Source organism: Scophthalmus maximus, chromosome 1 (assembly GCF_022379125.1).
Source record: "Scophthalmus maximus strain ysfricsl-2021 chromosome 1, ASM2237912v1, whole genome shotgun sequence".
In the NCBI taxonomy this organism is placed as follows: Eukaryota; Metazoa; Chordata; class Actinopteri; order Pleuronectiformes; family Scophthalmidae; genus Scophthalmus; species Scophthalmus maximus.
This window is the reverse complement of record NC_061515.1, coordinates 29275001-29301359: the sequence shown is the minus strand read 5'-3', so window position 1 is coordinate 29301359 and position 26359 is coordinate 29275001. Positions and strand designations below refer to the sequence as shown.

At 45.4% G+C, this 26359-nt stretch overlaps 1 protein-coding gene and 3 long non-coding RNA genes across 5 annotated transcripts in view; 1 reads left to right on the top strand and 3 right to left on the bottom strand.

Moving 5' to 3' along the window:
• Nucleotides 1-806: 806 nt before the first annotated feature.
• Nucleotides 807-26359, top strand: part of LOC118309719 (kalirin-like) — a 27219-nt gene continuing 1666 nt past the window's right edge. Inside the window, exons 1-57 of one of the 2 annotated variants that reach the window (XM_047334024.1) lie at nt 807-1273; nt 5073-5147; nt 5249-5363; nt 5466-5658; nt 5823-6046; nt 6120-6447; nt 6552-6674; nt 6763-6954; nt 7043-7174; nt 7257-7391; nt 7476-7568; nt 7771-7893; nt 8130-8246; nt 8586-8660; nt 8824-8946; nt 9081-9133; nt 9742-9889; nt 9992-10173; nt 10280-10377; nt 11217-11380; nt 11481-11600; nt 11735-11814; nt 12144-12282; nt 12369-12503; nt 12601-12754; nt 12947-13062; nt 13248-13370; nt 13470-13652; nt 13738-13862; nt 13952-14018; nt 14312-14421; nt 14669-14738; nt 14844-14933; nt 15271-15363; nt 16001-16112; nt 16331-16521; nt 16696-16797; nt 16880-17034; nt 17378-17480; nt 19645-19806; nt 19918-20107; nt 22487-22537; nt 22620-22723; nt 22876-23007; nt 23102-23215; nt 23373-23443; nt 23528-23594; nt 24244-24347; nt 24443-24512; nt 24647-24733; nt 24956-25048; nt 25156-25206; nt 25338-25415; nt 25536-25721; nt 25802-25973; nt 26102-26253; nt 26339-26359. The exon at nt 26339-26359 is cut by the window's right edge and continues 1666 nt beyond it. In XM_047334024.1, the coding sequence (XP_047189980.1) occupies nt 1219-1273; nt 5073-5147; nt 5249-5363; nt 5466-5658; nt 5823-6046; nt 6120-6447; nt 6552-6674; nt 6763-6954; nt 7043-7174; nt 7257-7391; nt 7476-7568; nt 7771-7893; nt 8130-8246; nt 8586-8660; nt 8824-8946; nt 9081-9133; nt 9742-9889; nt 9992-10173; nt 10280-10377; nt 11217-11380; nt 11481-11600; nt 11735-11814; nt 12144-12282; nt 12369-12503; nt 12601-12754; nt 12947-13062; nt 13248-13370; nt 13470-13652; nt 13738-13862; nt 13952-14018; nt 14312-14421; nt 14669-14738; nt 14844-14933; nt 15271-15363; nt 16001-16112; nt 16331-16521; nt 16696-16797; nt 16880-17034; nt 17378-17480; nt 19645-19806; nt 19918-20107; nt 22487-22537; nt 22620-22723; nt 22876-23007; nt 23102-23215; nt 23373-23443; nt 23528-23594; nt 24244-24347; nt 24443-24512; nt 24647-24733; nt 24956-25048; nt 25156-25206; nt 25338-25415; nt 25536-25721; nt 25802-25973; nt 26102-26253; nt 26339-26359 (6921 nt within the window). In that variant the 5' untranslated portion in view covers nt 807-1218. Of the gene's footprint in view, nt 1274-5072; nt 5148-5248; nt 5364-5465; nt 5659-5822; nt 6047-6119; nt 6448-6551; nt 6675-6762; nt 6955-7042; nt 7175-7256; nt 7392-7475; nt 7569-7770; nt 7894-8129; nt 8247-8585; nt 8661-8823; nt 8947-9080; nt 9134-9741; nt 9890-9991; nt 10174-10279; nt 10378-11216; nt 11381-11480; nt 11601-11734; nt 11815-12143; nt 12283-12368; nt 12504-12600; nt 12755-12946; nt 13063-13247; nt 13371-13469; nt 13653-13737; nt 13863-13951; nt 14019-14311; nt 14422-14668; nt 14739-14843; nt 14934-15270; nt 15364-16000; nt 16113-16330; nt 16522-16695; nt 16798-16879; nt 17035-17377; nt 17481-19644; nt 19807-19917; nt 20108-22486; nt 22538-22619; nt 22724-22875; nt 23008-23101; nt 23216-23372; nt 23444-23527; nt 23595-24243; nt 24348-24442; nt 24513-24646; nt 24734-24955; nt 25049-25155; nt 25207-25337; nt 25416-25535; nt 25722-25801; nt 25974-26101; nt 26254-26338 lie in introns of those variants that run through there. The other variant, XM_047334028.1, reaches the window with a different exon arrangement.
• On the bottom strand, nt 5398-7509 carry LOC124850487. Its single transcript, XR_007031384.1, has 3 exons — nt 6515-7509; nt 5789-6423; nt 5398-5609 (listed from the first exon to the last, which is right to left on the bottom strand). It is a non-coding gene; the product is annotated as an uncharacterized LOC124850487 (long non-coding RNA).
• LOC118309744 lies at nt 11216-16999 on the bottom strand. The gene is made up of 9 exons (XR_004793581.2): nt 16670-16999; nt 16312-16500; nt 13491-14403; nt 13193-13362; nt 12579-13081; nt 12345-12497; nt 11697-11823; nt 11466-11604; nt 11216-11278 (listed from the first exon to the last, which is right to left on the bottom strand). It is a non-coding gene; the product is annotated as an uncharacterized LOC118309744 (long non-coding RNA).
• LOC118309724 overlaps nt 18301-26359 on the bottom strand; it is an 8737-nt gene continuing 678 nt past the window's right edge. The window contains exons 2-7 of the long non-coding RNA XR_007031383.1: nt 25811-26359; nt 25526-25692; nt 24420-25421; nt 22595-22740; nt 19891-20157; nt 18301-19773 (exon numbers count right to left, since the gene is read on the bottom strand). The exon at nt 25811-26359 is cut by the window's right edge and continues 161 nt beyond it. This is a non-coding gene — a long non-coding RNA (uncharacterized LOC118309724). The remainder of the gene's footprint in view (nt 19774-19890; nt 20158-22594; nt 22741-24419; nt 25422-25525; nt 25693-25810) is intronic.

The following is a 26359-nucleotide window of genomic DNA, read 5'->3' as shown; positions in this document are numbered from 1 at the left end:
AGGGTTGACTCCTCTCCAGGTTGCTCTATGAGCTCGTGTGGCCTCTAGGTGGCGCTGTAGCTTCAGTTGAATGAGTGAAACAGCAGCAGCTTCATTCATTCACCTCGAACTGTCACTGCAGTGGAGACGATCGCTCCTGAAACACGCACACACACACACGATATACATTCTTATCGTTGTCGGTTTGAATTTTTGGTGTGAATGAAAACACAAATTAATTCATAAGGGAAGTTGTTTAGTGTGTTTACGATCAATATTATATTGATATACATCAGATGTATACAGTGATATTATTACTCATTTTGAACTCAATTTTTCTTCTTTTTGTTCTTATTGGTTCATAGAATTATTATTATCATTATTATTAATCATTCACCTTGTTGATAGAAATCACAATATATGAGACAGGCCATACTTTAATAGTTTTTTATAGTATATAATTTCATGTATGTTGTATTGAATTACGTTATATTATGCAATTTTATTTTTGTAGAATTTGAATAAATATGATACAACCAACATGTAATATTATGTCAAATTATGTACATTGAATTGTTTTAGAAATTAGATATCTTTATAAAGAGAATTAAATTTGAATAAAAATACGAATCGGCTGTTAGCTGATCTCGTTTTAACGGGAGCAGCGGTAACAGTAACTGTACCGACAGTAACGGCAACGTCATAGTAACGGGAAAAGGCGGGGGTCGGTGTTAATCGGTGCAGCAGCTGCTGCAGCCCTCGTGCAGCGCCCCTTTCTGTCCTCGGTGCGCCTGCGCGCGCGCGCGCGCGCACACACACACACACACACACACACACTGAGACCGGCAGCAGGACAGAGGGAGAGCGGGGCACCGGGGAAACAGTAACGGTATCTGCAGACGGTAACGGAAGCAGTAACGATGACGTGATGTGATGCCGCGCGGGATCACGGTAACGTAAGAGCAGCAGCAGCAGCAGCGGAGGAGGAGGAGGAGGAGGAGGACTTGTCGAGGCTGAACCGAGGAGGATGCAGCAGTGATCGGTACCGGGAGCAGGGAAACACATCCGTCGGTCCAACGGAGCGACCGCCCGCCCGCCGGCCTGTCCGGGAGCCTGGACCGATCCGATCTGATGTGAAGCCGCAGGGATGGACGGGTAGGCAGGGAGGAGGCGCGAGGAGCGGAGAGACCGACGGTACATAACGGAGGAGGGAGCGCGAGGAGGAGGAGGAGGAGGAGGATGAATCCGTCGGATGGAGGAGGAGAAGCGGGCCCGGACGGCCTGGCGACGGCAGGTAGGGTGTGTGTGTGTGTGTGTGTGTGTGTAGTGGGAGCTGCTGTCGCCATGATGCCTCCACATCCGCCCATTGACTCAGAGAATGTGTGTGTGTGTGTGTGTGTGTGTGTGTCCAGTGGCACTGAGGTGTGTGTAAGTGTGTGTTGGGGGTGGAGGGTCCTACCGAGGAGCATTGTGGGAAGGCCTGCTTGGTTATTAAACGTGTGTCCCATTCATTCCAGTAGAGTATCATCATCACCAGTAGTAGTAACAGCGAAGTGCTGGCCTCTGATTGGCTGACAGGAGTCAATTAAAAATCATCTCATCATTTTGATCGTCACGGTTCCGACATCAAGGTGGAATGTTAACCTGCAGGTAACCATAGCAACAGCACCCATCCCTCATGCAGCACTACTGGACAAGGGACAGGTGACTGTCAACTGATCAATCGGTCTTTTACTTCATTGACGCAAACATAATATATATATAATAATCACTCAAAACGAATAATCATTTAAGTCCTTGATCAAAAAGTTGGCGGAGATCATTTACCTGCACATCTCTCTGGGAACGACAAAACCGGAAGTTTGACCACTGAACGGGCATCGTTTTAAAAATGATGAATAACCCACAGATTGAGTCCACAGGTGAGGACTCAGACGTTGACATAGAAAAATTGTAAGACTTTGTCAAACCTTCTAAGGACATTTTTTAAGGGAACTCAAAGCTTTTTAAGACTTTGGCAGGCCTGCTGTTAACTAACCCAACTAACTAAACTTACCAAACCAAATACAATAAGCAGACTTTATTATTATTGTTGTTGTTGTTGGTTGCTTCATTGTTTTACTGAACCTCAGAGCATTGGTGGGAATACAGCGGCTCAGGGGCCAAAAAAGGCTCAGGGCCAGAAACATCTGGGCCCTGATTAAAATTAAAATCAAGAAATCTGCTGTAAATATCAGGTTTGAGTAAATACGATCTTCTAAGATGAAGGGCATTTTCACACCTGCCTTGTTTGGTCCGGAACTTCAGACTTTTCAGTTTGGTCCAAACTTAAATTGCAGGTGTGAAAGTTTCCTCGGACCACGGCCAATGTACCAAAGTTTGGTCCGGATCAAACTGAACCGTGGTTCGGTTCGTTAGCAGTGTGAAAACATTATTTTGGGATGGTTTGGACTATCGGACCAACTACAGGAAGTTGAGGCAGCGAGCTGTCATAGAAGAAGAGGCCGAACCAGGAGACAGAAGTGTAACAATGAGCGGCAGTATCACCTGAGGAAAGGAGACGGAACAATAAAAAGTCCACCTAAAAAGATGCATAAAAATACATAAATGTATAAGTTATTTTCTGAGAGGATGAGGGAGAGAGAGAATGTGAGAGAACGACGACACACCGACGTCCGACACACGTCTACATACCAATCAGTCAGGTATCGGGGAAACGCAGCCCACGTGGGTGATGACGACAGGACGCAGGTTTGTCACGTATAAAGGTCTTTAGTGCGCTCGCAAAATGGCAACGTGAACACCACAGGATGGACGACGCAGTGGTGAGACGTCTTCACTAGCTCTGTTGTATAATCAGTGAGATGACAGCAAGTTTCTCTGAAGGCTTTTCATCTGCTCTGAACACGAGCTATTTTAGGCTTTACTAACTCAGAGTGTGTGTGTGTGTGTGTGTGAGACACACAACTTCATCACAATGGAATTCCCATCTCCAGCCTCCCGTCCTGGTTCGACAGAGACTGACAGCTGGTTTAGGATCAGTCAGTGTGACGGACAGCTGATCGAGGATCAATCAGATTCCTAATTAAGTTTTCAGATAATTGTCAGTGTGTCATGTTTACACTCTGACCACTGACTCATTAGTGTTAGAGTCTGCTCATGTACTAACACGAGGAACACTGATCATAACCAGAGAGTGTAATTAAAGATGGACGCCATGACAGATCGCCCCCTGGTGTGGCAGCAGTATAGGTCATAAGCCCCGCCCCCTCCATGTTAGCAGAAGGGACATGTAGATGTTTCTGTCATGTGAGGTCAAACTGATGTTTGTTCAAATGTCCGTGTTTCTGATCACTTTGCTTTTCATTAGTTATTTGATGATATAAAAACAGGCTGAGACGTCATGATTGACAGCTTACTGACTCACGATTGGTCGTGAGTGAGCGTGGGTACAGTCTTTGTTCGTCTTTATACACAGTCGCTGGTCTTCTTTATATACAGTCACTGGTCGTCTTTATATAAATTATTTACTGATGTCATTAGTCCATGACCTGTATATTTCAGTTGAGGACGCAGCGTTGGATTTTCCCAGTTGCTCCTGATAATCCATCAGTTGTCTGAAGACAAACAGATTAAACTGTCAGTCTGCGTCTGAGGAGGAGACGGATCGGTCTGGTAGGAAGAAGGATTCAAGGACACGAGTGAAGGAGAAAGAGGACACAGCGAGGAGGGTTGAATAAATGAGAGCGTTCCCTTTCACTTCTCCTTCATCGCCTCCATGTTTTTAGGTTTTCTCTCGGAGGGTTATCGCCGCTCGCCAAGCTGCTAATGTGAGACGTTTAATGCCCTCAGTGTGTGTGTGTGTTGGATTAGCCTCCTCCCGCTGTGTAGGATGATCTGACACACATGGGAGGCCTGCAACACACACAGACACACAGACACACAGACACACACACACTGAGCTGCAGGACTCTTTTTAATTGAAATGTCTGTCAGTCCGATTCTCTGAAGCCTGATTGGCTGATTTTGGTGGATGTTTGGAAACAGTCTGATGTCGTTTGCTTGGCCTTCATTCTAACATTTTGGAGGAAAAAAAACAGCTGAAAAGTGAAACTGAGGCGCGATGGATGATCTGATTCATTGTGGATTGAACCAAACACATTCAACAGCCAGAGTTCAGTCTGTAACCGGCCGCAAGGCTCAAGTGATGCCAGTGGCAATCGGACAGTTTCGGTCCGAACTAATATATCTGGAGCTGAAACAATATGCTGATATGGACACAACATTTTTGAAATGACGGGAGCACAGTTTTGTCTGTATCATGCATGAGCTCCAGGGACGTTTAGGATGACTAATTTTCTTGTAGGTTTAAATGGACATTTAAATTTAGACGAGTCGGATCCGATGAGAATCAGCGGCAAAAGTCCGAGGCCCTCTTGAGCTTCGTGTAGTGACCGAAAGGATGAAATCGTGAATACAACTGGCTGATGTTAGTTTTCTCGGGGCTCAGACGTCCAGGTGGAGCACGGTTCTGGAGTCTAATCAGGATCCTCCTGGACGCCTTTCATTGGAGTATACCAGGCACGACCAACTAGGACTACATATCCCATCAGACCTGGGAAAACCTTGGGATCCTCCAGGAGGAGCTGGAGAGAGTTGATGGGGAGAGGGATGTCTGGAACACCCCGATTAGCCGAATACCCCCACGACCTGATCTGAGATAATCCGTAGAAAATGGATGGATGGACGAGTCGTCCGCTCTAAAAGTGAAAAACACTCCATTTAATTTAGTCAGCATCACAATGAGGGTTAGTAGAGGGCAGTGGACGGTTAACAAGATCCGGGCAAAATGTTGGGTCTGGCTGCGAAACATCTTACACCCAGTTCCTAACTGGACGCAGCGAGAAAATCAATCAATCAAAAAAGCCTTCAAGTAGCGTGTTTTTGAGACGACGAGACTAAAGGCCAACAGCACAACAATCTGTATGTGAATATCAAAAAGCTGGAAATAAAATAACGTCATGATTTTAAAAACTCCTCCAGTTTTTTTTGACTAGCAGACACGAGCTTGACAACTTCTCTGTGTATCTCAGGTTCAGGTAAAGCCGAGAGTGTTCGGGCGGTCGACGTCCTGACGGTGCTCAGAGAGAAAGTGGCCTTCGTATCAGGTAACACACACACACACACACACACACACACACACACACACACACACACACACACACACACACACTCACACACACGTTTAACAACCGACTGCGTCTTGCAGGTGGACGGGACAAACGTGGGGGGCCAATCCTGACCTTCCCTGCTAGGACCAATCACGATCGAATAAAGCAGGAGGACCTCAGCCGACTGGTCACTTACCTGTCGACCGTACCCAGGTACAGTGCTGTCTGTCTGTCTGTCGACCCGTCTCTCTCTCAGTGAGGTCAGTACTTGGAGTAGACTAACACCAAGCCTCCCTCCCTCCTCCTGTCTGTCAGTGAGGATGTGCGTGCGCGTGGCTTCACCGTGGTGGTGGACATGCGCGGCAGTAAGTGGGACAGCGTGAAGCCGGTGCTGCGGACGCTGCAGGAGTCGTTCTCCTCCAGCATCCACACGGCGCTGCTCATCAAACCGGACACGTTCTGGCAGAAACACAAGACCAACCTGGGCAGCGCCAAGCTCAGCTTCGAGGTACTACTGCAGTAATACTACTGATTAACAATATACTACTGCTGCTTACTGAAGTACTACTACTGATGACTAGTGGACCAATACTGGAGTGTTTTTAAGAAATACTGGAGTTTTGTTGTATTTGTGGTACCTGCAGTGAGTCAGTGAACTGTCTCTATCTGCAGACCAGCCTGGTGTCGGTGGAGGGTCTGTCCCGGCTCGTCGACCCCTCCCAGCTGACCTCTGACCTCGGCGGTTCACTGGAGTACGACCACGTGGAGTGGACCGAGCTGCGTCTTGGTCTGGAGGAGTTCACGGGAGCCGCCACGCAGCTGCTGGCCCAGCTCGAGCAGCTGGAGGCCGGGCTGAGCCGCATTCCAGAGCCCCAGGACGTGGACGAGGCCCGCAAGTAAGACGGAGCCTCTTATTGACTATTAAATAATTTATTACATTGTGGAGTTTATTATATTTTCCCTCTCCAGACTCCTGGAGGAACACAGCCGTCTCCGCAACACCATCGCCACAGCGCCAATTGACGCCCTTGAGCGAGAGGGGCGGAGTTTGCTCCAGCGCATGCGCTTGGGCCCCTCACAAGGTGACGCCTCTAACGAGGTCGGCGGCAGCGGTGGTGGGAGCCACAGCAGCTGGCTGTCAGGCGGGGCGGACTTCCAGAGCGTGGCGCCCAAGGTCTCGTCTCTGCTGGAGCGACTGCAGGCGGCTCGCAGCCACCTGCTGCAGAGCTGGAGCGACAGGAAGCTGCACCTGGACCAGGCTCTGCAGCTGCACCTGTTTGAACAGGACGCCACCAAGGTGAGGGGGGCGGGGTCTGTAACACAGGTGAATAGTAAAGTAGAATTGGACGTAAATGTTCCCTCACCTGTCTCACTGGTTCTTCCTGCCCGTCTCTCTCTCAGATGTCGGAGTGGATCGCCCACAGTAAAGAGCTGTTCACGCAGAGTCTGGCGGAGGTCGGCCAGAATCACCAGCACGCCCTCGACCTCCAGACACAGCACCAGCACTTCACCGCTAACTGCATGGTCAGTGTGCTATCTCGCTCTGCGCTCGGTTGTTCACGTGATCTTTAACCAAACCTCATTAATGACGTCTCTGAATGTCTCTGGGCAGAACGGCAGTGTGAACGTGGACAGCGTGGTCACCGTGGCGGCGAGGCTTGCAGAGGCCGGTCACTACGGCGCCGAGCGGATCGCCATGGTGTCGTCGAGGTTACAGGAAGACTGGAAGTCCCTGACCACAGCGCTGGAAGAGCGTAGCAACACGCTCGCCATGGCAACCGGCTTCCACCAGGGGGCAGAGCAGGTGATTAATACACCTGTTTGTCTACCTGTTGTTTATCTGCCTGTCTGCCTCTCCATCTACCTGTCTGTCTCTCTACCTGTCTGTCAAGTTTCTGCTCAAGGTGGAGGGCTGGGTTCAGGTGTGCTCTGAGGGGCCGTTGCCCTCGGCGACAGCAGAACTGGAAGCTGCGTCAAAGAAACACCAGGAGTTGAACGAGGAGATCGCTGCGAACTACTCACAGGTACCTGTCTGTCTGCACACCTGTCTCTCTCAACACCTGTCTGTCTGACTGTCCACCTGTCTGTCTGTCTGTCTGTCTACAGGTCAGTGAAAGTGGTAAAGCCTTACTGGAGGTTCTCCAACGTTGCCCAGCGACAGACTCTGACAACTCTGCGACCAAACCAGACTTCACGGCCGCCACGCACGGCATCATGGGAGGTCTGCACCAAGTAATGCAGGTAGGACTCACGTTCTCCCGTCTCACTGTCACTGACCACCTGACCGGCGGACTGGTGTGACATCTGTCTGTTTTTTGTCGGCAGGGTCACCATGAGGTAGAGGGGGCGTGGCAGCACCGTAAACTCCGCCTCCACCAGCGCCTGCAGCTGTGCGTGTTTCAACAGGATGTGAGACAGGTACGACAGATCAGATTCATTTTTAATATACACACTCAGATAATATGCAATCAGAACTATGCGAAGAAAAAAAAGGTGGTTGTTAAAAATTTTTTTACCTAGTCTGTCGAAATCCAATATTTGATTTACAATGAGTCCATAAAACTTTGATTTTTGAAACTCTGTCTCTCTCTCTCCACCTGTCCATCTGTCTGTCTCTCAGGTGTTGGACTGGGTGGAGCAGCACGGCGAAGTATTCCTGAACAAACATGGCGGCGTTGGGAAATCTCTGCACCGAGCTCGAGCTCTGCAGAAACGTCACGACGACTTCCAGCAGGTGGCGCAGGTAAAAACACTGACTCATATATTTTTAGATATTTGTTCTCAAAGGACACAATGTGAAACTGAACATTGTTATTGTTGTCTGTGAAGTTGAATCATTGTGCACATTTGTAGCTCTTTCACACGTGACAAATGTCTCTCCATAGAAATCAAACGCTGATATTAACATCATCAGGACAAACTCCTCCTCTCTGATATTCGCTTATAACGTACCTCTTTGTGTCTGTGTGTGTGCGTCAGAACACTTACACTAATGCAGAGAAGCTTCTGGAAGCAGCAGATCAGTTGGCTCAGTCTGGAGAGTGTGAGGAGGAGGAGATCTACCAGGCAGCTCGAGATCTGGAGCTGCGCATGCAGGTATCTGAGGACAGAGAATGGACGGATGAAAACATATTAATGAGTGAATCATATGTGAAGGTTATGGCACATACAGCTGAGATCGTTCCTGCTCCCTGGGAAAAGAAAAACTGACTTACTGCAGCAGGACGACGTCATGCATTTTATTAAAGTTTCACAAAAATCTGTACTTCATAATTAAAGCCCCTTATATTAAAGTAAAATTTGGTCTGTATTAAATAGCAGTAGTGAACGACCTGCTGTACCTCCTGAGTCATAACCGCCCACAACAGACCTAAAAGTCTAAGACCACGTGACATGTCAACATGTTGTTAACTTGTTGTTAACATGTGTGTCCAGGCGTTTATTCAGCGAGTCGAACAGAGGAAGCTGCTGCTGGATCTCGCCGTTTCTTTCTACACACACACGAAGGAGGTAACACACACACACACACACACACACGCGTAAATAGTACTGTTATTTGAGAGCTGAGTTAATGAATGTGGTTGAACTTTATCTCATATCTTAGCTTGAGTCCACCATGTTTTATTAATACTGGTCCATCTTCCTCTCTCATCTCTCCTCCTCCCCCCCTCAGCTCTCTGCATGGATGGACGGCCTCCAGAAGCAGCTCTCCTCAGAGCTCTGTGTTTGTCCCGACACTGTGGAGGCTCTGCAGACTCTCATCAGCCAGCAGCAGCAGCAGCAGGCCAACACCCAGGTACCCGTCCACCTCTGTCCCCGTCCGTCTGAGCTGACCCACCCCGTCATAACAACCTAACACGCCCTGTAACCTCCTCTGACCCATAATCTCTAACCCCCACACTAACCCCAACTCTAACCCTGACCCCACAGGAAGCTGCGATGAGTGTCATCAGGGAGGGAGAAGACCTCATCCTGCAACTCAGGTACAGAGCGTGGGTGTGTTTGATTTATGCCTCAACACTGCACAAAGAGACAGGTTATACCTTGTGTGGGGGCGTTTATTTCACCCGTCAGAGCAGCACAGAGGCCTGTTTGGAACTGGTGTGTCTCATTATGATGGGCGTGTTTGTTTTAGACCAGTAGAAGGAGTGGGTGCGTTTATTTTCTAGTTTATGTAAAATGTGTGGGTGCGTTTGTTTGCTAGTTTATGTAAAATGTGTGGGTGCGTTTATTTTCTAGTTTGCAAAGTAAAGCTTTTATATTTGCCTGCACGGGTGCGTTTGTTTCTAGCTTTGTAAAGCCTTCGTGGGTGCGCTTGATTCACTGATCATGGCAGCTCAGAAGCCTGTGGAGTTGGAGTTTGCAATGATTGTGGGTGCAGTGGTTTTCCGTTTTGTATAAAATGACTGTGTTGTATATTTTTCTCCTTTGTATAATTTGTGGGTTTGTTTTCTAGTTCGTATAACTTGTAAAGGAGCATTTGTTTTCCGGATAGTAGAGACTGTGTGGGTGGGTACCTTTTTATTTGTATTTATTTATAGTTTGTTTTTTATTTTCAGTTTTGTTTTTTGTGCGGGTGTGTTTGTTTCAGGCCCCAGGGCAGCTCAGTGGCCCATGTGGAGTCAGTGCTGCAGCAGCTGGAGGAGTCTCACGTTCAACTCGAGGAGCTTTTCCACCAGAGGAAGATCCGACTGGATGTTTACTTGCAGCTCCGTATCCTACAGCAGTGCACGCTGGAGGTACAGTTCGGTTCTTAATTTACAAATAGTATCAAAAACATTTCTTGAACTTCCTTCCTCGGCAGTGGATCAAGGTTGAACTGCGTCTGTGCGTGTCTGTAGGTGACCGGGGAAATAGACGCCTGGAAGCAGGACCTCCAGAAACAGTCCCAGGACTTCTCCACTGAAAAGCAAGCATCAACGCGGCTAGCCGACGTAAACCAGGACAAGCTAGCCCTGGGCCAATCACGATTAGTGGAGGCCAGCCCCGAGGCGCTAACACTAGCGCAGCAGCGCATCCACAGGTAACCTGGCCGGTGTGATGACATCATCATCGCTCAGCATGAAAATGACGCATTAATAAAAGGTCATCGCAGGAGTTGATGGACTGACTGATTAACTGATCTGCAGGCACATGGAGCGCAGGCTGGCTATGAACAACATGATCTATGAGGTCATCCAGCAAGGTCACGACCTTCAGCAGTACATCACCGAGGTCCAAACATCAGGTCAGAGACAAACCTCCATGTTTTTTGAATAATAAAAGTTAATCAGCTAAAATACACAGAAAAGTATGGGGACCTATGATTGAGTCTTGGCGTACACCACAAGAAGAGAGAAGGGGACCACATTGTCTTACATGTGTGTTTCAGAGCTCCTTGTCCTTTGAATATGGTGTCCAGATGCTTCTGATGAATTTCCACAGATGTGTGATAGTGCCTCAGTGGTCTTTGGGGCGTTAGGGGTTTTTCTCTTGTTCTAGGTGAAAGTGTTCGTTTCATTAGTGAATTTGTTTGGGCTGAGAGATTCATTAAAAGGTCCATGTGGTCCTTGAATTCCTTGCTACTAGTCATCTGAACAGCTTGTGGGTCTGGGAGCAGTGCTTGAGGGTTTTTTAGATTTCCTTGAGGGTTTTCCAGGGGTTCTTGATGGTATGAACAGGAAAAAAGGCTACTATGATACCATATTGATTATATTATAATCTCCTCTACTCATAGAACAGAACAGAACAGAATCTAATAGAATGCAGAAAGCAGCTTCAGTTTGACCACATTGATGATATTTGGGGGAAAGGGGGAAGAGAGAATAATGAGGGGAGGGGGAAAAGGGGGGATGGGGTTACCATGGAAACTGGTCTCTGAAGCACACAGATGGTCTCCGTGGAAACCAGCGTATTGAATTTGCCATGGAGACACACACACACACACACACACACACACACACACAAGCAGCATACAGTATCTCTGCAATCATATTCACATGAATGAACAGGAAAACACACACATACACTGCTGCTTTTGATGCACTTGTGAGGACCCAACACACTTTGAACGTGTGTGTGTTTTAGGTATCGAGCTGTCGGAGGCCGAGGGGGGCCTCTCCTCTCAGGTGGAGGAGCTGCAGCGCCACCTGCAGGACAAACAGAAGGAGCTACAGCAGATCGCAGATCACACACACACACACCTGGAGCAGAACCTGCAGCTGAGACACCTGCAGAGCCAGGTCAAACAGGTAACACACACTCACTCACACTCACACACACACACACACACACACACACACAGACATCTGCCCCCCTGTACATGATGATCTGTACCTGTCTGTGTCTCAGGTGCTCGGTTGGATCTCGGAGGGCGAGGTCATGTTGTCGTCCTGCATGTTGAACTCCAGCTGTTTATCTGAAGCCGAGCAGCTGCAGAGGGAACACGAGCGCCTCCAGCAGGCAATAGAGGTAACTGCACATACAGCAGCGGGACGTTGATGAGGACTTTGTCCACACACAAACATAACATGTCCTTACAGATTAAAGATAATGACGTGTTCACACCTGGTCTGTCTGTATTCTCTCAATCGTCTCCTCCTCAGGCGCTGCTCCACGCTGACTCCCTGCAGAGGACGCATCAGGTGGCTCTGGCTCTGCAGCAGAGAGCAGAGCTGCTCGTCAGGTGAGTCCCCTGGAAATGTTCAGAAAACATCCGTTCCAAGTTTAGACAGTATCAAACAGATGAGTTAGTATGAGTAGAAATAATCAATAGTCGGTTTCTGAATTTGTTAGCAGTGCAAGCTAAAATGACTTTAGCTTTATTACCACATATCTAAATGGTAGTTAAAGCTTAAAGGAATCGTTCAACATTAGTATTTTATTTTTCTGTTTCCAAACATGTTGGTAACGTGGTTACAGATTTTAGGTGATTATGTCAGATTTATTTCCTTCAGGTTAATCTTCACCTAGAACCTAACCATGTGACCTCTGACCTCGCCCCTCCGCCCTCAGGTCAGGTCACTATGATCCGGACGCAGTGAGGTCTTGTGCACAGACGGTGGCGCTGCACTGGCAGACGCTGATGCTCAGGATCGAGGACCGACTCAAACTAGTCAACGCCTCCGCGGCTTTCTACAGGACGTCCCAGCAGGTAACACTGTCTGTCTCTCTGTCAGTCTGTCCCCTGACCCGTCTGTCTGTCTTTCTCCTCACCTGTCTGTCTGTCTGTGTCTCCAGGTGTGTGGGGTGCTTGAGAGTCTGGAGCAGGAGTACCGTCGGGAGGAGGACTGGTGTGGAGGAGGAGAGCGGCAACCGGAGCTGCTGCTGCCGCTCGTCAATAAACACATGGAGCAGAAGGAGGCGTTCCTAAAGGTGACGAGGCCCCAAAATTTATATCGAACTCAGCATTCATTAGTGTCAATGAACTAATGTATGGGGATCTCTGACTGTTTTGTTTCCATGGCAACAGGCCTGCACGCTGGCCAGACGAAATGCTGAGGTTTTCCTTAAGTACATCCATCGCAACAGCGTCACCATGGCGAACATATCTGGCCACAGCGTCACCGTCTCCGGGGTTACCGAGGTCACCGGGCACTCCAGGGTACCGGAGCAACAGGTCAAAGGTGAATAAGCACACACACAAACACACACACACATACACACACACACACACACACACACACACACACACATTTACATGGTCAGAGTAAATAGAGAAGAGGAGTGGAGCCAGGATGGAGCCCTGAGGAACGCCACGGTTAATTTGTTTATACATATATGTGGATGTTAAAGAGTTAATTTCCGTTTGTGTGCAGGTATACTCAGTGAGCTGCTGCAGAGAGAAAACAGAGTCCTTCATTTCTGGACGTTGAAGAAGCGTCGACTGGATCAGTGCCAGCAGTATCTGATGTTCCAGAGCCACACCCAGCAGGTAGAAAATCGACTCATTCCTATTGGTGGATAGGCAGTCACATACTCATCTTTAATATTTAACTGTTTATATTCAAGACGGACCAGAGAGATAGAAGTAGCATAAAATGTAAATACTCAAGTAGAAACACCTTAAAATTGTATTGAGAAATTTTGACTGAGGCTTAACGCGTCCTTTTGTTCCAGGCTCTGGATTGGCTGCAGCAGTCAGGTGACCACTACCTCACCACGCACACGTCGCCGGGGGCAAATATGGCCGAGACTCAAGAACTGTTGAACCAACACAGAGAGTTCTGTGTTTCTGCCAAGGTGAAAAAAACAGAACTCTACACGATCAATATCGCTGATCAGAGACTGTATATGAAACGGTCAATAACTATATATAAAACTTGAAATGATTTCTGTCAGCACACCCAGGAGAAGGTTCACCTGCTGATCCAGCTGGCTGAGAGCATGCTGGCTAAAGGCCACGCCCACCGCAATGAGCTCCGCCGCTGCGTCTCCACCGTCGACAAGCGTTACCGCGACTTCACCTTCAGGATGGGACAGTACCGCCACCTGCTGGAGACGGCGCTAGGAGGCTGCTCACAGGTAGAGTTAAAATGTGCGTGGATATTTAACTGGTGTAAGTGTAAGACTGACAGCGACTGACTTTAACGTACGGTGGCCCTGACAGAACAATAAGGACCTGGAGCTGGAGCTGATCCCCAACAGTCTGTCTGACTCCGACCCCGAGGTCAACCTGTCCGACCCCAGCCACCAGGTCAGCGACGAGAAGAGACGCTCCGCTCGCAAGAAAGAGTGAGTAGTATTACTATTAGTACTAGTACTACAGGTACTGATGTATATCCACTGATAACAACTCTGTTTGTGTGTACTTGTGTTTTCAGGTACATCATGGCAGAGCTCCTTCAGACAGAGAGAGTTTATGTCAGAGATCTGCAGGAGTGTATTGAGGTAAACTTCACAGTAACATTAATATCACTGTATTTATATATTCTATAATACTGCGTTGTGACATATGTCACTACATTTTTCCATGTAGTACCAAAATCTTACCAAAAGATCAAATTAGTAAATGCTATGGACCATTCGATCATATCACATGCAGATGAAGGTTGTACATGGTGATATTTTCATTTAATGTGAGATTCATCTGGACGTTATGTTCATGTCGGCTTCAGTTGAGATTCAGAGTTTATCCTCGTGTGACAGCAAGAACGTAATGGTAACACTGTATCCTGGTGCAGACGTACCTGTGGGAGATGACGAGCGGCTCAGAGGACGTCCCGTCTGGTCTCAACAACAAGGACGACATCGTGTTCGGAAACATCCAGGACATCTACGAGTTCCACAACAGGTACTGTGAAATATACTGCAAATACTTCATAATTCACACTTAGGCAATATGTACTATTTGTCACATATATTATATGAACTATAATATAAACAGGAGTTATACAATACATCCTACATTACCACACAAGCATTGATTTGAATACAAGCCCACCAATTGCAACATGTACTGCAGTACTGCTATTTCCTTAAGTACTGCAGAGATACTGCACAGTATTCTTTGTGGTCATATAGTACTTTCTGTTTTGCAGTATTTTCCTGAAGGAGTTGGAAAACTACGAACAGCTTCCTGAAGACGTTGGCCACTGCTTTGTTACATGGGTAACAGTTTGTTTAGTTTAAATTTAAATTAATTTTTTGAATTATTATTATTGATTAAAGGAATGAATACATATTTGTATTTTTTGTGTTGTGTGTGTTTGTCAGGCCGATAAGTTCCACATGTACGTGACGTACTGCAGAAACAAACCTGACTCCAGTCTACTCATCCAACAACAGGGCGCGGGATTCTTTGAGGTCAGAACCGCTTCACTTTTTATATCACAACATTTAAAAAAACTGCAATCCTAGTAAAGAATTCTAATTATATGAAAAATGGCAACTGAATTAACTGACTGCAACATGCAACAAGTAAAATTTGTCTTTGTGGGTAGTTGTACATTTCAGACTAGCACACTGTTTGATAATTATGGAAAATAAGATTCCAAATAATTAACATTTTCTTGTCTATATGTCAATGTGGGAACCAAATTACATGTTTTTTTCTGGAAATTATTCTAGGCAATAATCCAGAGACTATAATCAGATATATATTTCAGATCATAAACTGTCGAGTTTGTGTGTTTATGCTCAGGAGGTCCAGCGGCGACATGGTCTGACCAACTCCATCTCCTCATCTCTCATCAAACCAGTTCAGAGAATCACCAAATACCAGCTGCTCCTCAAGGTACAGTCATTTTACAGCTTTTCATTTTTCAGTCACATTAAATTCATAAAGATTCTCCCGCAGTGTTTGAATGGTTGTTAAATCTAGAAGGGGAAGAAAAAAGATTTTCTTCCTCTTGGCTGTTTGGAAAACTCAACTCACTGAGGATTTCACTACAGCCGAGAGCAGCGTTGAATCCTAAACATTTCATATGGAGCCTGAAGGATTTGCTGCGTGTGCTCAGAATATTAAATGACTGATATTTCATGTCAATTTGGAAACTTTGTAGTAACCTGAGCTCGGCAGCAGGAGCCCGAAGGCGACGTACGTTCGAGCCCTTTAGACCGGGGAGGTTTCTCTATGATGTCTCTTCTTTTGTTTAAAGTGGCGTTTTCAGCTGTCACTCAAACTTTTTACAAAGTTTGTTGTTTTTATGGGGAATGGAAATTAAACATGAATGGAAAATTCTTAAATATGGTTTGTGGAAAATATTAGTATTGAAAATAAATATTCATTAATTACTTTAAAAGAAATCTATCCAGTTGAATTAATGGATAAAAATGAAAGTTATGTTGAGTTAGATCTAGTTCTAGTGTTAAACCGTCACATTCTCATCATATATATTGTTGTGTCGTGGTGTGTGTGTGTGTGTGTTTAGGAGTTGTTGGCGTGCTGCGAGGAGGGGAAAGGCGAGATCAAAGAAGGCCTGGATGTGATGCTGAGCGTCCCGAAGAGAGCCAATGATGCTATGCATGTTAGCATGTTGGAAGGTGACGCTTACAGATTGTACTTTTCAGACCATGAAGTCAGAAGTCAGCCTAACCCTAACCCTTTTTTTTAAAGGCTAATATTTAACGGCCAGACCTGGGGGGATTTTATTGTGAAGCCTCAGTAGTATGTTGCAGAGTTTCTGAGAATCTAAAAAATCTATTTACACATACAGTAAACAACATTTTTCTAATCGTACACCTGTTCATTTCACTGTCAGGTCTGGAGGAGGGTCTGGAGGTCCAGGGTGAGCTCCTCCTCCAGGACTCCTTCCCGGTCTGGGAGCCGAAGTCTCTGATCAGGAAGGGACGCGACCGACATCTCTTCCTGTTCGAGCTGTCGCTCATCTTCAGCAAGGAAATCAAGGACTCGTCTGGACGAACCAAATACCTGTACAAGAGCAGACTGAGGGTAAAATTTTACACACACACACATATATATATATATATATATATATATATATATATACTGTATATATACCCTTTCTTCTTAAAAGTCAGAGTATACAAACATTAAATCAGGTTACACCACGGTATGGAACAGTAGAAATATTGATCACCTGTTTGCTTCCTGTCGCTCCGTCAGACCTCGGAGCTCGGTGTGACAGAGCACATCGAGGGCGACCCCTGTAAGTTTGCTCTGTGGGTCGGACGAACGCCGACGTCCGACAACAAGACGGTGCTGAAAGTGAGTAACTTCACCTCGTTGTTTGACCTGTCGATAAAGGTTTGCTTGTTTGTTCACCTCGTCACTCTCTCTCCCTCCGCAGGCGTCGTCGCTGGAGCTGAAGCAGGAGTGGGTCCGCAGTATCCGACAGGTGATCCAGGAGAGGCGGGGCCACCTGCGGGGGGCGCTGAGGGAGCCCATCCCCCTCCCCAAGACACCCAACCCCACCCTGGGGCGACAGCGCAGCATCACCCGCAGGTCAGGACGCACACGCAGAAACAAAGTTAACACATCCACGTTAGATGCCTCCGATCATGTGACCCGTCAGCTGTTCTAAGTAAAACTGACCTTTGACCCTGTTAATATTTCAACTCAGGTACATTCTGTACTCTGATTTACATTAAAACATTCATCAATAATGAAAGTTATCATTAGTAGCAGCTCCAGTGAAATAAAGAGGCTCAGACTGAACCAGGGAAAACAGAGTAGAAGTACATGGGGTGTACACATACTTTTGGCCACATTGTGTATTTTGGACCCTGACTTTACTCCAACAGGATGGATAAATAAAAAAAAATGTCCTTGTTTTTCAAAACGTCAGGGAGACGAGCGAGGACGCCGACAGTCTGGGTGATGCCAGCAGTCAGCCCGACACTGTGTCCATCGCCTCCCGAACATCGCAAAACACCGCTGACAGCGACAAGGTAACACACACACACAGTGTTCAGAGGGGTGTGTCAGCAGTACGATGACCTCACCACTGCTGCAGCTGGCTGGGTGTGTGTGTGTGTGTGTGTGTGTGTGTGTGTTTGAGGGAGTTTCCTCTACTCCGCGTCAGATTCTGTCTAGAAACTTTCACAACTCTCCTGCTCTTCAGACGAGGTATGTTCGATTTATCTAACCTGCTTTTAGATGGCAGAGGGTGGGGTTAGTGGCTGGACGTCGTGACCTCTGACCTCTGACCCTGCAAGCTGTGGGCTGTTTGTTGTGTTGTGACAGTTCAGAGAAATAAACGATGATCAGTGATGTAAAACTGTAGATATTTTAATGACTAAGGTGAATTTGAGGCTAAAAATTTTTTGAAATTTGCAGCGTGATTTGAAAGACGAAAGTATTTAATCATTGTGATTGAGCCAGGAGGTAAACAAACAGGTCAGAGGTCAGCGGCCGTCTCAGGAGGAGTCTGTTTCCAAGTTAACGCTGGTCGAACATTTATGGGGTAAAATCCAAACAGACAAGACATAAAAAGACACAAATAAAACCAAAATGTATAGATAAATATTTTATTTAATGTCAAATATAATATAATTATTTGACATTTATGTTTGCTGATATGAATACTTTAAATTCTTAGAATAAATGATGCAGAAAAGATATATATTATATATCTTATATAATACAAATTGTGTCGATTTTCTTAATTCAATTTCTATATATATTTGGTCGTATTGGTGTTTTCTTTTTATCTATTTTTATTTATAATAAAGTTCATGGTTAATCTGTAAAATATCAAGACTCATTTATTTGAGATAAGGTTTGATAACGACGTCTTAGTAATCATTGACAATTGTTATATACATATATACTTATGTATATATAAAATAGACCAACATATTTTTGTGTGTGATACGAGCTGTAAGACTGATCACAGCTGTGTTCGATTTGGATGGGGAACACCCCACAATTCCCTATGGACTGTGTGTGTGTGTGTGTGTGTGTGTGTGTGTGTGTGTGTCCCTCCCCAGCTGGAACCCATGTGCTGGAGTTAACTATAAGTCAACACACACACACACTCACACACATTAGTAACCGTGACGCTCTTGACTCATTGTGCAAGATCACATGATGTGTTCTACATCTTGTTGGGCCAATCGGGGCTCAGCAACACAACCCTCACCCTGCTGTGATTGGACGGGTGGAGGACATACATCAGGATGATGTATGGAGGTTTCAAGGTTTAAATGCTTCTCATTTGTCATGTTGGGTTTGTTTCCGCAAAAAAAAAAACCTCCAGTGTTTTAAGATCTGCTGCAGGAGAAGATAATCTATGAATATATATATTACTCTGATCGCTTGCTGATCACATGATTCGAACGATTAAAAGGATCGGTTGTGGTTTTATTGGTAACAGTAGATTTAGTGATTGAGCGAGTCCATTTGGTCCAAACTGAAATATATCTACATTTATTGGATGGAACGAATTTTGGTTTAGATATTGAATGGAGCCGACATCGATGACCTCCTGACCTTTTACTCTACTGCCTCCAACAGAGTCTCACTCCTCCGGATTGATACCTAAGTCTTATTATATTATAAGGAGTCATTAATAGGATCAATACAAAATAAAATGGATCAGTCTGATATTTGACTATTAACAAATTGTTTGTTATTTAATATTAAAATCAGATGAGGCTCTTCTGGCACTTGCATCACTTGGATCTTAACCAAATCTAGTGGTGTTTCCTGTTTGACCAGCAGAGAGAGCTGTTTATGATTCTAAGGCTATGGTCCTTTAAGATTTTGTCTTTAACATAAATGTACAATTAATAGATGATGTTGTTATATTATGTTATGTTTTATTATATAATGGTAAATGTTATGTTACATTCATAAAATGCCTTTTAATGCTTCAGTATCACATTTCACTATATCAAATAAAACTGTGCTGCCACACGGGACATTTTCCCTCTTACAGTTTGAAAGTTCACACTTGGTCAGCTGTAGCAGTGATGAGGTCATGTGATTGTTATTATGATGACTTGACAGTGACAGGTCAATTGACACCGTCAGGTCAGACAGCCTCAGTTTGACGGAGGTAGATAACCTGTCTCACCGGTCTCACCCGTGTCACCGGTCTCACCCCTGCAGCTGTCTGGAGGCTGTGAGTTAGTGGTGGTGTTGTTGGATTTCTCCTCCGGCGGACCAGGGGAGCTCAGCGTTCGCTGTGGTCTGACCGTGGAGCTGGTGGAGCGCTCGGCCGAGAGACCCGGCTGGTGTCTGGTCAGAACGACGGATCAAACACCCCAGCAGGTGAAAAAAACAAAATAATCAAACGTCTCCTTAAGTAAGAAAAATAATCGGGAGATTAAATCAATAAAGGTTAAATCATTTTACTTTTCCATGCTGTGTGTTTCCCTGCAGGAGGGTTTGCTGCCGATGAGTGCCCTCTGCCTGTCGCACTCCCACAGTGGAGCCGACATGGAGGGGCTCATCCCGGCCTCCACCACCTCCTGCAGCACCTCCTCTACCTGCACCACCACTTCGTCCTCTTGCAACTCCTCCACCGCCACCTCCTCCTCCAACTCCTCGTCCACCGTGAGCGCCGGGAAGGGTGAGTCCTTCTCTGACATCACCACCAGGTCAGAGGTCACAGGTCAGCCACTAATCAGGACACAATGACTGAACATGAAGCAGCTGCACTTTTTGAATTAATTCAGTTTGTGATTTTAATAAGAACCATCTGAACTTTGACCCCTCGCATCATCTGCCACTGCCGCAGCACTTCCCGTGTTTGGCCTATGTCACTTCCTGTTTAAGCCGAGGGAACTTTAAACATCCTCAGCCCACACTGTGTCGTCCGTTTGTCCCACTTCCTGTCGCTCTCTCCGACCGTGTCCCCTAAATATTTAAAACCCCAGTTTGTTATTTTGTAAACACACACGTCTTCTGTCTGAGCATGAAATATTAAACCTGTTCAGTTTGTTTGACAGGAGTGTTTCACAGAGAAAGTCCACACTTATTACAGAAACGTTTACAGCTTCTGTCCAAGAATAAATCTTTGGTTCAATGACGTGAGACATTTCAGCGGAAAGATTCTTCATGTGATTAGAAAAGGTATCAAAAACTAAATATCCTGGAAGATAACAAACAAATTTAACAAATCAAAAAACCAGAACAACAAACTCAACATCCCACATGAAAACATCCTTGATATTTATCATTTAATTTTCATTACTCATTGTTTGAATGCTTTGGCTCTTTAACATTTTGGTTTTTGTCACTTTGATTCAACACATTACAAGACACATTTAAGTGTTTGTGCTGTTCAGCGTTGAAGTTAAACACATGAGAGTTAATGTAGAATCGGTCTGATGATGTACCTGTCTCACACACACACACACACACACACACACACACACACACACACACAAACACAGAGAGAGAAAGTCCAGAGGTGAGACAGTTTCAGGGTTAAACATCGACCTGAGAGAGTTTCAGACTCAACAGGAATCTTCAGTTTAACATTCTGACTCTGTGAGTGTGTGTGTGTGTGTGTGTGTTACTGTGGCGACCTGCTGGGTCTTCTTCCCTGTCATGAGACAATAGGAGCTTCAAGTCTAAAAATAAAGTGGTTGTTTTCAGCTCAGCTCTCCAGAGTGAGAGGATTCTTCTTGTTTTATTTATATATAAATATATTTATATATATATATATACACACATATATTTTTTTATGTTGTATTTGTTTTCATTGTACATTACAATGATATAAAACAATTTCAGGGAATAGTGAGTGACTAATATCCCTGTTTTCACTCAGTCTCAATTGACCACACCCATTTATTTTACCACGCCCATTCGGTTAGCCCCACCCCCATATACTTCTGACATCTGTAGTTTGGTTCTGCTTCGTGGGGAGAAACATCTCTGCCTCTATCTCCCTGTGACGTCGTGTTTTTATATGAATGGACTGATGTTGAAAACATGCGGAGGGGCAGAGGTGCATGCTGGGATTGCTCAGCCGTTTGGAGATGGATTGTGAGAGAGGGAGAGGAAGAGCGAGGTGGGTAATGATACGACCGAAGGACGAAGAGAAAAGTGTGTGAGAGGGAATATGAGTGTGTGTTGGTTAATGAGTGATAGAACAAGGTGACTGTCTCTCTCTCTCTCTGTGTTGCTTTGTCTCTCTACCAGTTCTCCACAGCTCTCTCTCTCACACACTCACACACACACACACATGCCTTCACTAACATGCAGCAGGAATGTATCTGTGTTGGACAGGACCTGCAGGTTTTCTGTATCTGAATCTCTGAAACTTCAAACACACCACAAACGCTCGCTCCCTCACGCACGCACGTACACACACACACACACACACACACAGTGTGTCTGAAGGGGGTCGTCAACACTTATTTTTGACCTGTTACTTCACAGATAAAGATTATATTTACAAATCATTTGATCAGATTCCAACAGATGATTAACTTCACCTCAAACAACTTCAATAATAACATTCTTCTGTAATAATAAACCAATAATTTTATTTAAAAAATGCTTCATGAAAACTTTTACTTTTGTTGAGCAGAAATTAAACTTGTTATTTTTCAGTAAATTTAAAATGTGGCATTGAATTATTCTTCCAGAACCGAGGAACGTCTAGAAGTCCGAATACATTTCTGACTTTGAATATTTAGTTATTGACTGAATTTCTTTTAAATAATATGCAATGCGCAGATAAATAACTAATATGTAATGACAGTGAAAGACTGAATACTTAAATATTATCATGTTATTGTTTGTGTATTTGCCTAACAACTTAGATTTAATTAAGAATAAACATGTTACATTTCTGTTTCATGTCTCAACGCGACATTGTTCTTTTTTGTGTGATTAGATTGGAAAAATTCTTTTGTTTGATCAAAATGTTCAGATTGAAGTCAATCGATGATAATATTATATAATATAATTCACGTGTGTGTTTGTGTCTCCGCAGACTCGGGTCTCTACAGCTCTGAAGGTTCAGGTCTTCACACTCAGACGACCAGTGAGACAATAACTAATCACTAAATTTACCCACAGCTCTGATGTTCAGTGAACTCACCACTCCTTGTTTTGACCTCTCGCAGGTGCCACCTCCCCCACAGTGTACGGAATGGGCGGGGCTCCAGGGGGTGCCGTAGGCTCTCCAGGGCCCAAACGTAGCGGCTCTGGAACCGGAAACACCCTGAAGGTAACAGCTGATCCTCACTGTGGGAGACGGATTATTAGTTTTCATAACACGACGAGACCATCCACAGATAAATACTGTTGTTGTAGTAATGAGTAGTAGTAGTACTCATTGTACATGACGTATAAGTCCGTTTAATGACGTGTTTTCTGCAGCGTTGGCTGACCAGTCCGGTTCGGAGGCTGAGTCAGGGTAAAGCTGATGGACAGAAGAAACCGCCAATCAGAACCAGGAGGCGGGACAACAGACCGGAGCTGACAACACCCCTCACTGGAAATGCTCAGACGGTCCGATATCAGCACACACACACACACTGACCGAGGACACTGAGGATTTGTTTGTGTAACGTGTGTGTAACGTCATCATTTTTTGCTTCTGCAGAAGGCGAGGAAGGAGGAGGCGGGCCACAGTGGAGGGGAGGAGGAGCCAGAGGAAGAAAGTCACACCCCTCTACCACCTCCCATGCAGATCATCAAAGACCCAAACAACCCCGAGGTAATACAAAAAACACCAATATTATAATATCACACATGGTTGAGTTTATCTTCGCCCAGGTTATCACACTCAATTTTAAATGTTTATGAAATAATATCTTTTATAATAAAAGAACATTAAACATGAAGTCAAATATGACACTTTTCTTCCTCCTCAGGCTCTGGATTCAGATCAAGGCTCCAACGAATCTGACACCGAGCAGAGAAACAAAGCTCTGAGAGGACGAATGTGAGACACACACACACACACAGAAAATAAATATTAATGTAAATGTGTTGAGAAGACACATGTTAACCTTGTCTGTGTGTGCAGGTTTGTGGTGAACGAGATGGTCCAATCAGAGAAGGACTATGTGAAGGACCTGGGTGTGATCGTCGAGGTGAGATATTCATATTGACGTCAGCCCTGAATTTCTGCCTACCAGACGCCATCAGAGTTTCTAAACTCTCTGATCCACGACACAAATTCTTCCTTTAGATTCCGCAGTTTTTAATTTCACAGAATACAAATCAGCTTCTAATGCACAGATTGAACCGATATGACAAGACTAAAGATTAATCAATAGCATGTTTTTCTTTCATTTTGTTGTTGTAATGAAAACTGCAGCCACCAGGGGGCGACAGACAGCGAGACTTTAGACTCTAAAAGAAAAAAGATTTAAAGAATCAAACCGCCAGGATGCCTACATGGTAAATTTAAAAAAAAATCTGTAACAATGGCGTCTCAATGGTGTGAGATTTTAATAACTGTGAACTGTGTTAACACCTCCCCTGTCTGTACAGTTCAAAGGTCAGGAGCAGGTGTTACTGTTCTTCCATATGTGATTTTATTGTATATTTTACACACATTGTTCATATCACTATTATAGAACAAGAAATACCCAATATGTGTGAGAACATATGTTTCACATGTTCCTCTGGATTTACAGGTGAGGTAGAAAATTTAAAGCTTCTAATTCGTGTGTGTGTGTGTGTGTGTGTGTGTGTGTGTGTGTGTGTGTGTGTGTGTGTGTGTGTGTGGTGTGTCAGGGCTTCATGTCCAGGTTGGAGGTCAGAGGGATTCCTGAGGACATGAGAGGAAAAGACAAAATCGTCTTCGGCAACATCCAGCAGATCTACGACTGGCACCGCGAGTCAGTGCAACACGAATACACACACAAACAGTATAAATTCACACAGAGACACACACACACACACACTCACACCTGCTGTATGTTTCCTGTTTCAGTTTCTTCCTGATTGAGTTGGAGCGCTGCGTTCAGAATCACGACCTGCTGGCCGACCTCTTCATCAGACACGTGAGTACTGCGTCAATAATACTACATTATTACTGCAATACTTATACATTACTGCCACATTATTACTAATCTACTACGTTATTAGTAGTACAACTATATTATGTTACTAAATTATGTGTGTGTGTGTTTTGTAGGAGCGTCGTCTGCACATGTATGTGGTTTACTGTCAGAACAAGCCGAGGTCAGAGTTCATCGTCATCGAGTACGAGAACTTCTTCGAGGTAAAAAGTCTGCATGTTTCACTTTTCCCATTAAAAACTGTGTTTTATTATGAACATGTACTGTATATTTGATAAAAGATATAGATAACATATCATAAAAAATAAATACTTTATCTTAGCCTCTGAGCCACAGAACAGGTACCTTCAAAAAAAAAACCCTGACAGCTGATTAAGGAGCCCGTCTGTCTGTCTGTCTCTTACTGTCTGTCTGTCTGTCTGCAGGAGATCCAGCATGAGATCAGCTGCAGGATGTCGATCAGCGATTATCTGATCAAACCCATCCAGAGAATCACAAAGTACCAGCTGTTGCTCAAGGTCTGTCACCACCTCGTCAACACACTGATCAATTGATCTGATCGGTTGATCTGATCAGATCATCAGATCACATGTCTGACCCAACGTTCTTGTCTTCCTTCTCTCAGGATTTTCTCAAGTACACGTCCAAAGCCGGACTGGACTGCGAGGAGATCGAGGTGAGTGACATGTCAGTTTGGACCGCACAGAATGCTGCGCTGTGATTAGACGGTTTCACAAGTTTTTAAGGGAAAAATGTGGGTCGAGTGCATTTGTAGTGTCTGATGTGTGTGCGTGTTTGTGTGTGTAGAAAGCAGTGGAGCTGATGTCAATGGTTCCAAAGCGCTGCAACGACATGATGAACCTGGGACGCCTGCAGGGATACGAGGTAAACCTGTATATAAAGACAATCGGTGACCGTAGATAAAGATGATCAGTGACTGTATATAAAGACGATCAGTGACTGCATATAAAGACGGTCAGTAACTGTATATAAACCTCTCTCCAGGGGAAGCTGATGTCTCAGGGGAAGCTCCTGCAGCAGGAAACCTTCTGTGTCTGGGAGCAGGACGGAGGCGTGTTGTCTCGCAGTAAAGAGCGCAGGGTTTTCCTGTTCGAGCAGATCGTCATCTTCAGCGAACTTCTGCGGAAAGGCTCCAACAACCCTGGATATCAGTTCAAGAACAGCATCAAGGTTGGACTGCTGACGGTTCACACTGCATCTGGTTCAGACCCGTTTACACTGAGAATAACTGTATTTCTCTGTGCGAGCAGGTGAGTTACCTGGCGATGCAGGACAGTGTGGACGGCGAACCCTGTAAGTTCGTCTTGTGGTCTCGTGGCTCGGCTGAGCGCTTCACCCTGCAGGCGTCCTCCGCCAGCATCAAGATGACCTGGGTGGAGACCATCGGCGCGCTGCTGGACGCCCAGAACAACTTTCTGTCTGGTGAGTACATCCTCACATTGGCCTCGAAAACGTCCTTGAATTTCTTGAATGTCCCTGTGTGCTCCGGTGTCTGATTTGGAGTTGATCTGGTTTTGTTAAATCCGAATCTAATCTGATCCTGTTTACAGCTCTTCAGTCTCCCATTGAGTACCAGAGGAAGGAGGGCGGGATCTCTGTGACCCGCCCACTGTCATCGGGGCGGCCGCCGTCAGCCCCGCCCACACCCACGCCCAACGGCCACGCGACTCAGCCTCCACTTGACAGTGAGCAGGACGACCAGGTTTGGATTTTCGGCGCATAGATCAGAGTCAAGAGTGATTTCTCGATTGATTGTTTTGGTGACATCGTGACCTCTGTCCTTTCAGGAGCTGGTTCTGGTGCTGCAA